General features: G+C 41.7%; 1 protein-coding gene across 1 annotated transcript in view; it reads right to left on the bottom strand.

Moving 5' to 3' along the window:
* LOC137372396 (protein boule-like) overlaps positions 1-16,522 on the bottom strand; it is a 161,864-nt gene that overhangs the window by 122,700 nt on the left and 22,642 nt on the right. Inside the window, exon 4 of the mRNA XM_068036284.1 lies at positions 4,268-4,322. Within this exon, the coding sequence (XP_067892385.1) occupies positions 4,268-4,322 (55 nt within the window). The remainder of the gene's footprint in view (positions 1-4,267; positions 4,323-16,522) is intronic.

The following is a 16,522-nucleotide window of genomic DNA, read 5'->3' on the forward strand; positions in this document are numbered from 1 at the left end:
ATCCCAAGATTCAGTCTAGTGAATTTAGCTGCACTCTCTTCAATGCAAGTATATCCTTCCTTAGGTAAGGAGGTCAAAACTGTCCACAGTACTCCAGATGTAGTTTCACCAAGGCCATATACAATTGCTGTAAGACTTTACATACATTCCAATCACTTTGTAATAAAGGCCAACCATTTACTATTTGCTTTCCTAACTGCTTGCTGTACCTGCATGTTAACATTGTGATTAGTGTAGAATGATATCCAGATCCTTCTGAATAGCACCACTTCCCAATTTCTCACCATTTAAAAAAATCCAGCTTTTCTGTTTTTCCTGTTAAAGGTGTATTATTCCCACTAAAGTCGATACTTGAGATTTCTCCAAAATATTCCATCTGCCATGGTCTTGCCCACTCAATCTGCTTAAATCCTTTTGCAGCCTCTTTGCATCATCTCCACCAGGTTATATCCCATCTAACTTTGTATTATCAGTAAACTTGGATACTTTACATTCAGTCCCCTGTTCTAAGCTATTGATATAGTTTGGAAATAGCTGAGCAAAAGCACCAATCCTTGCAGTACCCCACTATAGCCAGCCAACTTGAAAATTATCTATTTATTTCTCCTCTGTTTTCTGTTAACCAATCCTTGCTAATTATTACACCCAATCCCATGAGCCCCAATTTTGTTTAATAAACTTGTGCGGCACCTTATTAAATGCTTTTTGAAAATCCAAATCCACTACAACCATTGGCTCTCCCTTATCCACTGTACTAGTTATATCCTCAAATAACTTAAGTAAATTTGTCAAACATGATTTCTCTTTCTAAATCTGTTGACTCTGCCCAATCATATGATCTTCTAAGTACCCTGTTATGTTCCACATAACAGATTCTAGTATTTTTCCTATTACTGTCAGGCTAACTGGTCAATAATTCCATTTACTCTCTCCCTCCTTTGATCAAAAGCAGGGTTATCTTTGCTACTTTCCAATCCAAATACCATTCTAGAATCTCGGGAACTTTGTAGTATCAAAACAAATGCATCCGCTATCATAGTAGCCACCACTTATAAAATCCTCAGGTGTAGGCCATCAGGTCCACGGGATTTATCGGCTTTTAGTCCCATTAATCCCTCCAGTACTTTTTTTGGTTAATACCAATATCAAGTTCTTCACTTTCACTAGACCCTTGGTTCTTCATTACTTCAATAATTTTTTGTGTCTTTTACCAGAAGACAGGAAGTATTCATTTAATGTCTCTGCCCATTTCCTTATTCTCCATTATAACTTCGCCTGTGTCTGCCTCTAATGGGTCCACACTTACTCTCACAAATCTCTCCCTCATATGGAATGTAACCCATCTGTCAGTAACCAAAGTAATTTGAGTCTTTCATTGCTTCTCAATATGCTATGCTGTGAGTGAAGTAACACTTACAAGGGAAAACAAGGGATGTGAAAGATCTAGCGATTATTCCTGGACATTGTAGGGAAATATGAAACGCTCAACAAAGGGAGGGTAAGGTGGGTAGAAGGGTGAACCATGCATGTAAGAATGAATTTGTTCAAATTCTGACTGCCTCCTCTTGCTTTGATCAAGCTAAGGTCATTGAACTTTGTCCAACATTGAGCAGCCATGTGGCACTCTGGAGGTAGCACTTACAAGGCCATCTCCTTCTACTGTGCCTGCAACATGCTCTTTTTAGGCCTCCTTCCTTCTAAGCCTTACAGATTACAGTGAAATGAGAGTTCAACCAGTGCAAAAGGGAGAAGGGAAAAAGAGTAGCACTTAGCCAAATGTGTGAGTCTTAACAGAATCTTAATAGAGTCTTAATTGAATTATGTTCCAAACTTGGGGTGTGGGACATACCAAATTGGATCCTCAGGATAATCTGTGACACTCATGGTTCTTTTTCAGTGGTACAGTTAATTTCTGCAAGCCCTAGAATGAGCCGACACATTATTGGATGGAGGTTTCCCAAGACAAAAATTGTGGGAGTCAGTGACCAGCGAGATTCTGTGATATTCTGCACTATTCTAAAATCAAGTACAATTAACTGTAAACTGAGGAGTACATTGAAGTTAAAGGACTGAACATAAAACGGCCTAAAAAGGTTAGTTGGCCGGCAACTATTTGTCCAATTGTACACTGCCCATATTTTTGAAACTGGAAGAAATTCAACCAGAATGACTAAAATATTGAGGGAATGAAGGAATGGATACAATTATGAAAATAGAGACCACTGCTGCTTCCTACACAGGAAGACAGACATTTCTGCTTACAGGGAGGAAAACGAATCAAGAAAAAAAAGTGAAGTTATGAGTCAGCACAGGAATAGGTGGGATGGGTCTGACACCATGTGACTCAATGATTTTCCACAGAGATCTAAGTACTTCCCATATTGCATGGAGACGGAAATTCTTGCGCAAGGTTGAAACCACACAAACACCTTCACAAAGATAATATGGCACACTGGTATCCTACAAATGTCCTTGTAGCGCTACTACAAAGAAAATCGTGCACATGAGCATAGCACAAAGTCGTGTTGCAAGGACAGAACATAATCCATACTACTCCTTAGTATTTTAATGTATTAGGAAATAAATGATTTCCCACAGAATACATTTAGTCTCAATACTAGTTTCTGTGCAGATGGTCAACACAGGACATCAGTATCTGATGCACTGGCTTTATCCAAAACATGTGACACTGAGAACAATTCAAGTCCCTTACGGGAAGCATGCAATTATAAATCCATAACCCTCCAGAAAAAGAGACCCCTGATGCAAGGAATACTATACAACTTTAGGATGGCACAAGTCACAGAATTACAGAAATTTCAGCAAATAGAAAGCAATTTGGAACTGTGCTACCAGACTACCTGGTCATTATCATATTGCTGTTTGTGGGACTTTGCTGTGCGCTAAATGGATGCCACATTTCCTACACTATAGCAGTGATTAGATTTGAAAAGGGGCTTCGTTGGCCATAAAGCACTTTGGGACGTTGTGAAATGTTTGCTTTTTTCCTCAGCTCCTCCTGATAAGATTTTCTTTTAAATGTGGTGAATATGAAAAACTGCAAATGACTAGATATTTTTCAAGGGAGAGAAGAGGCTACCATTGGGGTACACCATTAAACATTCTATCCTCTGCTTTCTATCCTGCACTCACTGTTCTATCATTGTCAGTATTTTACCTACAATACCATAGTTCTTGCTTTTACAAGATAAAGCCTCTTACATAGCACTTTATCAACCACTTTTTTCTTTTTAAAAGTCCAAATATCATTCAGTGCTTTAACTCTGTCTAAACACCAGGCAATTTCCTTCACAGACAAAGGGATGTATTTCATCTATTGCCATGACTTTTACTAATTCATTAGCAAGCACGGTACCTAGCTACAATGGAAAACTCTGTTGGAGGCAATAATCATGACTGTTCATTACAACAGATTTTGCATTCGCAAGGATTTTAGAAAATACTTAGGAGAAACGGTTTTTGAAAAAGAAACCATTGAGGTTCATGGTATAACCTTCCGCTATGACATTCCATAAAGATGTACTCCAGAGATAGGATATTGAATAAAGCAGCCAGGGATTTCCCAGGGTCAATCTGGTCTTTCCTGGATTAGGTGACCTCAGATGCAGCAACAGAATTATAGAATGGTTACAGAACAGAAGGTAACCAGTCTGTTGTATTTGTGCCAGCTCTCTGCAAGGTTTGGAAGATTATTGCCAATGCCTCTGCAGTTCCCATCCTTGCTTCCCTTAATATCTTCAGGTGCATCTCATCCAATCCTGGTGTCTTTTGAAATTTAAATACAGCCATCCTGAAACCTCATCAATTTCTAGCCCATCCAGTGTCTCAACTACCTCTTCTGTCATTATAACTTTGGCACCAACATCTTCCTTGGTAAAGATGGATGTAAAGTACTCATTTAGTACCTCAGCCATGCCCTCTTTTTCCATGAGAATTGTTTTTTCCCTTTAGTGCCAACAACAGTACTACAGCTGGCCTTAGTACCACTTAAGAAAGGAAAAACTGGATGAACAATGAGGAGCATTACACACAATACAGAAAGATAAAACTATAGATAAAAGAAACACTTCATTGGTTTGATACATATCTTAAGATTTTTTTTTTTTTAAAAAGGAGAGACTCCAAACTCTTTTTCCTCTAAGGCCAATTATTAGGATGGAACCGGAACTTGTGAAGTACAACTAAACACAGTGAGGACACTTTTAACATACAAAAGTTTTGTAAAATGAAAATTACTGGCTCTTACCTCCTGTAAGATTTTTTGAGCATCTTCCTGGGTTTCAAAGGTAATAAACCCATACCTAAAGGAAATTACAGGCAGAAATTTCAACACATTTAGATGCATTTGTGACAAACATAAGGAACTCGTATGAAAAATTATTAATTTCATATATTGATGAGACAGTGATGCAAATCTATTTTAACATTAAAATGATCACTATAGAAATATAGTACAATGTAGTGACTGGAGTGAGTGGTTTTTGGCATAAAAGCTTTTTTAAAAAAAAAATCAAAATTCTCAGAAGAAACATTATAGTTCTTATAACTAGTTTTCTCAAGCTACCCAATCTATAAGCTTTTTCCCTCCCAGAGCTTCTTAAAATGTCAGCTTCCCCAAATAAGCACGGGTTTCATTTGTCATGTAATTTCAACAGCCTTGGGTGAAGTTTTGTCCATATCCCCTCCTATGCAAGATTTTGCTGGAATTCCTAAACCAGATGAAATCTCAGTGAAATGGATTTCTGCCCCATCTTCCTGACCCCTGTACAGAAATCAAGCATTCCACCCTCTCTTTAGCTTCAGGGCCATTATCTCTGTCCCATTTATACTGTGAGGCAGATGCACAGCATTCACTTTTGGGCAGTTTCTTTCAAGTTGTGTATGATTTTACACTGTGGCACACTGCTTACATGCAGTTAATACAATGATGCTGCAGAATGCCAGTATATATGAGTAATGCCAAACAATTATTCCTGGCTTCTACAGGCAGGTGGACAACTCAAGATTGTTGTTATATCCTAGCATGGTAAAGCCACCCCAAGTCCGGCCACTCCATGCTGTTTACGTTTGTTGACACTTGCAGTTTGGTTCAGAATATTATGTTCCAGGAATATATTGCCACATCCAACGATTGGTCACCATCAAGTCCGGGTTTGAAAACCCTGAAGGCTGGGGGGGAGGAGAGACGGAGAGAGACACGGAGAGAGACAGACAGACAGAGAGAGAGAGAGAGAGAGACAGACAGACAGACAGAGACAGAGAGACAGACAAAGAGGAAAGAGAGAAGGAAAGAGAAAGGGAGAGAGAGAGAGAAAAAGGAGAAAAGGAGAGAAAGAAAAATTTAAAAAAAAGAGAAAGGGGGGGGGGGGGGAAGGGAAAGGAGAGTCAGAAGCCTCTGACATAGTCTTCCTCCAACATCCAGCCTCCATTGTTCAGATTGGTGAGACTGCTTTTAAATGGTTAACATTCCTAGTCATCTGATTGTCGGCACAGCATCCTGAATTAACAGTGGCTTCCACCCCTGCACCATGAACACTCCCAAAATCCTTTTATCCTTTCTCACCCCATGCTGTCCCATGACAATATCACCCATAGAAACAGGATTAGCTTCCACAGTTATGCTTGACACAGAGCTCTACCTACAGCCTGTGCTACCACACTTCTTGCCCACCCTTGGTCAAGCACCAATTTCCTCCATCTAAACACTGGGAAGAATGAAGCCATTGACTTCAGACTGAGGGACAAACTGTCCCTTTGCCACTGACTCAATCCAACTCATCAACCACTGTTCCAAACATGACTGCAACCTTGGATTGCCATTCAACCTCATTCTCCCTATCACGAAAATTGCCTACTTCCACCCCAGTAACATAGGCTGAAATATGGACGAAGGCAGACAAATCTTCTGCTGACACCCCTCACTTGTGGCTCTGTCACTTCCAGACTTGATTACTCCATGCCCTCCTATCTGGCTTCCCATTGCCCACAATCCCCGTCAGTCAAGAGCTTTGCTGCCTGCATCCTATCCCGCACCAAGTCCCACTCACCCATCACCGCTATCCTTCCATTTATTTCATTTTCTTGTCCTTCACTACTTCTGTTAAACTTTGCCAGCTCTTAAAATCCCCCTTCCCAAATTCTCCATTCCAGCTTGTTGTATCTCCTCCCACCTTTAGTCTGTCTGCAAATGTGTTTTGAACTATCTAGGCTCCACTTTGGAATTCCTTTTCTAAACCACTTACAAGACCCTACTAAAAACCCAAGTCATTGACCAAACATTTGGTAATCCTCATCTTTCCTTCTTTCGTACAGTACCTGTTTTTCCTTGCATGTCTATTAAGTGCAAAAGCACTATGAGCCAGGGATGGTAGCAAAAAAAAAATTCTCAGTTCATAAAACTATCATAAAAAATACTTTCAAGTTTTGCTATAGATTTACTGGTTTGTGTAAACATCTCTAGCACCAGGCTTGAACAAAAATGAATTTAATAAGAACGGTTTGTTTTATTGCAATATTAAGACATCGATCACATCTGAATACTTAGAAAGGATTATTATTGGGGACTTTACTTGCTAATTGAGAGGAAAGAAAATAGTAAAAAAATGAAAACTTGGATCCATATGCTCATAGCAATTATTGAGTCAGATTTATTCATAAACTGATATTAGTAGCAGAATGGGAAGTAGTAAATAAGGAATTTGTCCAACTCTATGTCAGCTGGTTAATATTTCCTGTGAACAGCAATAGTATTGGCCTTTATAGCCATTCCAGGCGCTGCTCCACAAACCACCTCCAGGCGCTTACCCATTGTCTCCCGAGACAAGGAGGCCAAAGAAGAACAGCAGAACTGAAATGAATTACTGGCTGCTCGATTCTGTTAAGGTTCCAAGATATCAGTGAGCAAATTCACATACCTTTTGATGGGAACATCTGTGGGCAAGATACTGGCCAGAAAAGGAGAGAGACAGGTGTCATACCTATATTCACTGCTTGAAATTGCCATGTGGATACTAGCCTACAAATGCTTAATGCATTCCCATTTGAATATTTTAGAGGAATTTTATAGGAACATGGATTGGAGCATTGAACTGTTCAGAATAAATATGCTTGTTTGCCCCAATGTAATGTTAAAGATGCTGTCTCCACATACTACCAAAGCTGCTTTATTTTTTTTTTTTAAAAGGCTTATTGCAAAATCTTCAAATAAAAGTGTTTGGGCATCAATTCATCCAGCAGCTTTAGTTCTACAAAACAGTCTCATGAACAGTCTTGTATCAGGTACCATAAAATACCTGCAAATGTTAATCTTTGGATGTGCTCATAGCACCGAGGCTGAATTATGTTGCGCTCATACCAGCAGGTGGGAGGGTTCAAGTTGCATAGTTTTAAAATGATCCAGTTTTAGACTGACTATACTCAAAATCATACAGAATTCAGCAGCTTTGGTCTTGTACTGATTGTAGCTACAACTTTTGTTTTTGAAGGACAATTACTCTTATGTGCCTTTTCTGTAGTTTCTGGAGTGGAAGGTATGGACAGCCAATCATCCAAAATACAGATCACTGTGTAGGTGTTAGAATTAGTCTCGCATTGAGCAATCTTCGCTTTTGGCTCCTTCCAAGGATCAGCTGCAGACCTTAGTCACATCTCAAAAACAGCTGCACACCACTGCATCGCGTTGGGCACTGATACCCTCTGTCAGAGCTGGACATCACATTCTAACATACTGTCTCGCAGGGACAGAGGACATGGCCCTCCAGAGGTGTGGATCTTAAGGACAGCGAGAGGAGACAGCTCATGGTGGGTGGGGTGGGTGGAATGATGCTGAACAGGAGGGTGTCCCTGCTCATAAGGTGGCCGCCTCCTGCCACTGTCCAGGAGAAAGACCTCCCTCCTCTCTCATGGCCTCCAGCATTAGACCCAGGTCAGCAATGAAGCAAGGGTCTGCCCTCCCCTGGATGCTCTGCTGTGACATCTCTTCCTTCTGGTGAACTGGAAGGCTTTGGCACAAACCGCAGATCTCTCCTTCAGGACAACCAGCAGCCTCAATGATGGCTGCTGTGGGGTTTCTACAATGAGTCCTATACTTCATCTCACCTGCCCCCACTGGCTCTATAAGGGCTTTCCACACTCAGTTTCCCACTAGAAGCAGGTTTCGGACCTGAAAACAAACTAATTTCCTGCTTCCTACCTCCGTGCCATAAAAGTTCAGCCCACAGTGTCATCACTTTTAACACCATCACCAGCAATGAGGAGTGGGAGCGATTTATTTGTGTAGAGAATTGTTACAAGGTATGTTTTGCCACTGTGAGGCAAAGGCCTTAACAACTTTTAGAGAAAGTGGTTAAGCACCTGAAACAAAGTTAGATGCCTGGCTTTAGAGAAACAGCAGGATGAGTTTGGATTTCTCCAGCAAACACTGCCAAATGGCCTCTTTTTCTACACATTTCATAACCAATGAAAGCAAAAAGGCTTTGAAATAAGTAAGCGATAATTCCATAATCCAGTACTGCAAGTGCAGTCCATGATTTTCCAAGACACTGTTGCAGTGAGTGACTATCACTCCTTCCTTGTAGTGATGCACTGTAGAATTACCTCTATTAATGTACTTCTGGGATAAAATGAATTGAGGGATATGGTGAGTAGGTATGTTTGATCTCTGCAGAGGAGATACGCTAGCAGGTCCTGAACATCTTTTTCTGTTCCTACTTTTTTTTCCTGATTCTGCAGAATGTATAGCTCCAGTTAGGAAGTCATGTGGATTTTAGAATGATAGCACAGTTTCAAAGTTTGTGTTCTTCCTTCTCTGAACAGGCACAATTGGCTCAATGGCCTCTTCTTGCATGATAATTTCAATGACTCTTTAGAAACCACCTACTCAGAACTGCTAAATACAACATTTAGTATCCATTGATGCCCACATATCTTATGCCTAAACAACTTGTAAAATCCTTAACTGTGAAGTGAAATTCTACTTGGCTGAGAATGATCACTTCTCATAATATGTGCAGGAGTAATGATATTTAAGAAATTCCCCAGAAGATCATTCAAAGGCCAGATTTTCCATTCACTGACTATGAATGGATAGCAAGTTTATGTGCAGAATTGGCACAGATTACCCTAACGGCATCACGTGCTAGTGCTGAGATTTACATCCACTGTATCAAGCCAAAAATAAGCCAACTTAGTAATTCATTATACGATGGTGAACTCGAAAGCAGCATGTCATCAAGTAGACTTCTGATTCAGTATTGAACATAGATTAATCAAGGCAAACATTTTGTATTTTAGTATGCTGTCGACAAAGGAAAGGAGATGCACTTCTTTGGGACACCAAAAGGTAAAGGCCTCTAACTAAAACCAAGTGATCTCCATATTCTATAACTACAGATGTGTCATCCATGTAACTTAGATTAGCAAAACAGAAATTTTGCAATGCATGAAGTGCTCAACCCTGTGCACCTGTACTGAAATTGGAAGCACAAAAAATTTGGAATTAAAAATACACCAAGACTTGCACAGCAACAAGATTTAGAATCAAATTTAAATATTTGTTAATTAATACTACGTTACGAAGGTTGGCAGTCACCTGGGTGGGATCTGAAGTCACGTTTGCATGTTTGAAATTACACCCTAACAGGATAAAACAACATTTATATAGGGCCTTTAAAATGTAATAAAACGTCCCAAGGAGCTTCACAGAAGCATTATAAAACAAAGTACAACATCGAGCCGCAAAAGATATTAGGTCAGATTACCAAAAACTTAATCACAGGTAGGTTTTAGTCAGTAGTGTCTTAAAAGGAGGGAAGTGAGGTGGTGAAGCAGAGAGGTGTAGTAGGGATGGTATTCCAGAGCATGGGGCCTAGGCAACTGAAGGCGCAACCACCAATGGTGCAGCAATTAAAATCAGGGATGCTCAACAGGCCAGAATTAAAGGAGTGCTTATATCTTGGAAGGTCGTGGAGCTGGAAGTGATTACATAGATAGGGAGGGGCGAAGCCATGAGGGATTTGAAAGCAAGGATGAGAATTTTAAAATCAAGACTGTGCTTGGTCAGTAAATACAGGGGTGATAGGGGAACTGGACTTGTTGTGAGTTAAGACAAAGCAAAGTTTTGGATGACCAAGTTTATGGAGAGTAAATGGGGGAGAACGGCCAGGAGTGCATTGGAAAAGTCTATAGGGAATGAAGGCATTAATTAGGCTTTTGACAGCAAATAAGCAGAGACTGGGGTGATGTTACGGAGATGAAAATAGGCAGTCTTAGTGATGAGAAGTCAGAAGCTCATCTCAGGCCAAATGCGACACCGAGGTTGTGAACAGACTGGCTTAATCTTAGTCTATTGCCAAGAACAGGGATCGAGTCAGCAGCTAGGGAATGGAGTTTGGAGCAGGGACCGAAAACAATGGCTTCAGTCTTCCCAATATTTAATTGGAGGAAATGTCTGCTCATCCAGTACTGGATGTCAGATAAGCAATCTGATAATTCAGCAACAATGGAGGAGTCAAGAGAAGTGGTCGGGCAAATGTTGTCAGCGTACATGTATAAACTAACACTGTGCTTTTGGATGATGTTGCCAAGGTATGTAGATGAGAAATAGAAGGGGGGCCCCCAAGGATAGCTCCTTTGGGGACACCAGAGATAACTGTGTGAGCAGGAAGAGAAGCCATTGAAGTTGATTCTTTGGTTACAATTAAGATAGATATGAATGGAACCAGGTGTCCCATCCAGTTGGGAAACAGTGAAGCGTTGGAGGATAGTGTGGTCAACAGCATCAAAGGCTGCAGATAGGTCAAGGGCAAGGAGGGGAAGTTTACCTACGTTAGTCACGCAAGATGTCATTTCTGACTTTCATAAGAGTTGTTTTGGTACTGTGGCAGGGGTGAAAACCTGATTGGAGGAATTTGATTCAAACATGGAGTTCAAAGAAAGATGGGAACGGATATGGAAGGCAACACCACATTCAAGGACTGGAGAGGAAAGGTAGGTCGGAAGTGGGACAGTAATTGTCAAGGGCGGTGGGGTCAAGGGTTTTTTTTTGAGGGGGTGATGACGGCAGATTTATAGGAGAGGGGGGACAACATCTGAAGAGAGATAACCATTAACAATGTCAACTTACACGGGAAGTTGGGTGATCAGCACTTTAGGATAAATTAATGGATTAAAAAAAACAAATTTAATAACCCAATACCAATATCTACAAGAATCAGAGAAAACAAAAAAAACCATAGGGGAAATATTTCAAAATGCTCAATTGCTTTTCCCAGATATCCAGTGATAACTATAAATCACCAACAGTTACACTGCCAGTGGTTAGTTGGGTCAAACATACATTTGAAGGATAATTTACTGGCTTTATGGGTTTTGGATGGGGGAGGTGAGATGAGGTTCCCCGTTAGGGGTATGGTATCCAAGGAGTCATGTTAGAACCTACATTATGTGCAAGTCTAAATTATTAAATACTTTCCCACAAAAACTGTGAATTAAATGGGGGAATTAAGATCTAAAGCAATAATTAAATCATCAATAAATCTGATGGTTTTTTTTCTTATCCCCACACTAACCATTCTTGTGACCTTTGAGATTGCTAATCAGGTCACAATCGGTTCTGAATTAAGGGCAATTTTGAGTCCTATGAATATCCAAAGGAAGCTACAACCCCATTGTGCTTTCTTTAATCACATCTTCCAAAGAATTCCATTAAAACTAGAGGAGTACAACTAATGTGGACTACTCCTTTAAAGATATCAATTTCTGAAGAACAGAGGTTACACAGCGGTCAGAAGAATCACGAATTTACTAGATATCAACTAATTGCAATGGTCTCCTGATCCACCAAATGATAGTCCGAGCTCCCTTGTTGGCCTTGTAAACAAACTAAGCCAGTTAAAGGCATCGACATGATAATATTATGACAAAGTGACATACTGGTGCAGGCATGCAGTTGCTTGGAGGATTCAAATATCAGCACACTGAACAAGTAGACCGTTATAATGTTTGCAACTTCTTAGTTACAGTTCAAGAGTCTGTTCAAGTTTTTGAGTTGGTCTACATAAACACCAGCATCAGTTTACAACATAAAAAGGGGAGATGCATGTATGGATTGCTCTCCTGAAATACAATATTTTATTCATCTGAAGTCTAGCTTTTCCCTATGGTTGCTCAGCAAGATGCAACAGCCAACATTTTCTCCGATGGCCTATTTACATGGCCTGGAAAAACTCCAGAAGGCCCACATAAAGGCTGGTTTTGATATCTAAAAAGCAAAGAAACATGAGCATGAGTCACAGATGTAGGTGGGAAGAGACTGGACCCCCTCACTCACTCTAACCTGTCCCCCTCTGAACTTGAGGCACTCCGTTCTCTCAGGTCTAACCCCGACATGATCATCAAATCTGCAACCAAGGGTGGTGCTGTTGTTGCATGGCGTTCCGACCTCTACCTTGTAGAGGTTCAGCGCCAACTCTCAGACACTTCTTCCTACCTCCCTCTGGACCATGACCCCACCACTGATCATCAAGCTATTGTCCACAGGACTGTCAATGACCTCATCTCCTCTGGAGATCTTCCCTCTACAGCTTCCAACCTCATAGTCCCACAACCCCAGACAGCCCGCTTCTACCTCCTTCCCAAAATCCACAAACAGGACTGTCCCGGCAGACCCACTGTGTCAGCCTGCTCCTGCTCCACTGAGCTCATTTCTTCCTATCTTGACTATCTTCTCTCCACTGGTCCAGTCTCTTCCCACCTACAGCCGTGACTCTTCTGACGCCCTACGTCATTTTGACAATTTCCAGTTTCCTGGCCCCAGCCGCCTCTTCACTATGGACATCCAATCTCTACACCTCCATCCCCCACCAGGACAGTTTGAGGGCTCTCCGCTTCTTCCTTGAACAGAGGCCCAACCAGTCCCCATCCACCACCACCCTCCTCCGCCTGGCTGAACATGTTCCCACATTGAACAACTTCTCCTTTACCTCCACTCACTTCCTTCAAGTAAAAGGTGTTGCTATGGGTACCCGCATGGGTCCTAGTAATGCCTGTCTCTTTGTGGGATATGTCAAACATTCCTTGTTCCAGTCCTACTCAGGCCCCCTCCCCAAACTCTTTTTCTAGTACATTGATGACTGTATCGCTGCAGTTTCCTGCTTCCGCCCCGAACCGGAAAACTTTTATCAACTTTGCTTCTAATTTCCACCCTTCTCTCACCTTTACATGGTCCATCTCCAACACTTCCCTTCCTCGACTTCTCTATCCATCTCCAGGGATAGGCTGTCTAATAATATCCATTATAAGCCCAACGACTCCCACAGCTACTTCAACTACACTTCTTCACACCCTGCCTCCAGTAAGGACTCCATTCCCTTCTCCCAGTTTCTCCGCCTCCAACACATCTGCTCTGATGATGCTACCTTCCATGACAGCGCTTCTGATATGTCTTCCTTTTTCCTCAACCGAGGATTCCCCCCCCACTGTGGTTGACAGGGCCCTCAACCGCATCCGGCCCATTCCCCTCCCTCCCAGAACCGCGACAGGGTTCCCCTTGTCCTCACTTTCTACCCCATCAGCCTCCATATCCAAAGGATCATCCTCTGCCATTTCCGCCACCTCCAGCGTGATGCCACTACCAAACGCATCTTCCCCTCCCTTCCCCTGTCAGCATTCCAAAGGGATCATTCCCTCCGTGACACCCTGGTCCACTCCTCCATTACCCCCACCACCTCCTCCCCTTCCCACGGCACCTTCCCCTGCAATCGCAGGAGGTGTAATGCTGCCCATTTACCTCCTCTCTATCCCAGGCCCCAAACACTCCTTTCAGGTGCAGCAGCAATTTACTTGTACTTCTTTCAATGTAGTATACTGTATTTGCTGCTCACAACGTGGTCTCCCCAATGTAGAGGAGACCACAAACGCAGAATGGGTAACCGCTTTGCAGAACACCTCCGCTCAGTCCACAAGCAGGACCCCGAGCTTCTAGTTACTTGCCATTTTAACACATTCCCCTGCTCTCATGCTCCCATCTCTGCCCTGGGATTGCTGCAGTGTTCCAGTGATCATCAACGCAAACTCGAGGAACAGCATCTCATTTACCGATTAGGCACACTACAGCCTGCCGGACTGAACGTAGAGTTCAGTAATTTCAGAGCATGACTGGCCCCCCATTTTACTTTTATTTTTAGTTATTTTCTTTTTATATATTTGTGTTTATTTCATTTCATCTTAGTTTGTTCAGTTTGCTTACCCACTGTTTTTTTCATGTTTGTACTTGCTGTTCAACCTTCAATCTGTTAACACCCTATCTGTACTAATGCTTTGTCTTTCAACACACCATTAACATATCTTTGCTCCATGACCTTCTGGTCAGCTAATCTGTGACCTTGTCCTATCTACACCTTCTCCTTTGATATCTCTTGCCCCACCCCCACTTTACTTGCTTATAACCTTTTACATTTCTAATATTTGCCAGTTCTGAAGAAGGGTCACTGACCTGAAACATTAACTCTGCTTCTCTCTCCACAGATGCTGCCAGACCTGCTGAGTATTTCCAGCATTTGTTTTTATTGTAGTAAACTAACCTTATCCCCTGAAAAAGGTATAAAAGGTTGACCACAGAGATCTTGGCTGCAGTCGTGGGAGACTAGCACTAAGGTTGAGGGAAGGAGAAACCCGACTGTGTGTCGAAAGCCTGACCGAACATAGGAGGAGGAAACTGGCAGAGTGTCGGAAGAACTTAGTTGCAATCAACAGGAGCTGGCCACTTGGCTCATTGTGTGACTAAGTTTACTGGTGACATATGTGAGCATTCTAATGCTAGATATTGCTGAAGCATTTACTTGCTGGAAATAGAACAAAAGTATTATACTCTTCGTAACTCGTCAAATCTGTAATCATTTTCTGTAACCATTTTTATTTTCCTGTAATAATTTTAATTCTGTGCTCATAGGTACAAATAAATTAACCCCATTAAGCATCGCCACCTTTGAGTAAGTTATCCATTTGTTTTCCTGTATTTTGCAGGTCAAAATGAATGACAAGCTTTCAATCCCTACATCGACGTCCCTGGGTGGGTCCGCGTTGAGCAGAATAAAATGACAAATTTAAAATGGGAAAACAATGGATGAACTAGTAACTAAGTATATAGCAGAAAAATTACTGAGTTGGATTCAAATGCTCCTAAGCAGAGATAGTGCAGTATGTGAACCAAAACAATGAATGCAAGGTACTATTTGCTACCTGGACATGCTAAAAGCTCTTGGGCTTATGGCATACCACATGCAAGTCAAACAGCAGAAGCAGCATGCGATAGACAGGGCTAAGCGATCCCACAACAAACAGATAAGATCCAAGCTCTGCAGTCCGACCACATCCAGTTGTGAACGGTGGTGGACAATTAAACAACTAACAGGAGGCAGTTCCACAAATATCCCCATCCTCAATGATGGGGGAGCCCAGCTTAGGGAAAATTAAGAGGAAAATAAATGTTAAAAAGGCCTACAACAAAGGTTAAAACTTTTAAGAAGTGGGTGCCATGTTCCATTTTTAAAGGGAAAGGCAACTGGACTTCATTTTCAGTGCATCTATGTGAACAGTGGCAAGTTCCCCGTGAATGAAAGTCTGTTCCTGTCTGCGTACTTGTAAAAGCTTCGCCACAGAACAAAAGGTTATTAAGCCTTGGTAGTCCGGCCATTAATGTTGGAAGCATAAGTTTGTTACTTGTCCTCTCTATGTATCTATAGATGAGTACTTTTGTGGGAAACTTGAGTCATGTTTGGATTTTGAATTGGTTGAAGCTGTATGTTCCTTGTGATAACAAAAGACTTGGGAACAACAAATTTGTGGCAGTTGGAATTTATAACCCATTACAGGAATCAGTGTTTGTAAGTTGAATAGTGTTACGATCAGGTGAGGAAGGGGTCTCAGACTCCCCTCTGGCCCCTTTTCCTGGTTTGGCCGTAACAGGGTTGAAGTTTTAAAACTGTTTTTTTTAGCTTAACCTCAGTCTTTGCTCACTGCTCTCTAATTGTAAATGAGCCAGACAGGCTTTCCTAGGTGTAAACAAGAACAATGCAATTTTATTAACCCTATCACTCTAACTCAGTTAAAATGACTAAAATACACAACGCAACCACACTAGCATGCATACAAGATAAACACACACACAAATAGATACAGAAGGGGAGAATGAATGGGGGGAGGGAGAGCGAGGGAAAATGAGAGACTTTCCTTCTCCTTGATCTTTAAAGTCTGCCCTTTGTGTGACAAAATTCACAAAGTCTTCAGGCTGGCCAGCAGGTCATGTGACTAGCTCTTTGTTTGAAACAACATTGTCTGCGACGATTGTTCATTTCAAAAGTTCTCCATTTTGGGGGGGGGGGGGGGGGGGGGGGGAAGGTGGAGGGTTGTCTCTTACAAGGTCAGTAGCTCTCAATGTCTTTTGATCACCACAACTAACAAAACCCATCTCGGTGTCTCTCTATGCAACTGTCTCACAGAAGGC

Source organism: Heterodontus francisci, chromosome 7, assembly GCF_036365525.1.
Source record: "Heterodontus francisci isolate sHetFra1 chromosome 7, sHetFra1.hap1, whole genome shotgun sequence".
Lineage (NCBI taxonomy): Eukaryota > Metazoa > Chordata > Chondrichthyes > Heterodontiformes > Heterodontidae > Heterodontus > Heterodontus francisci.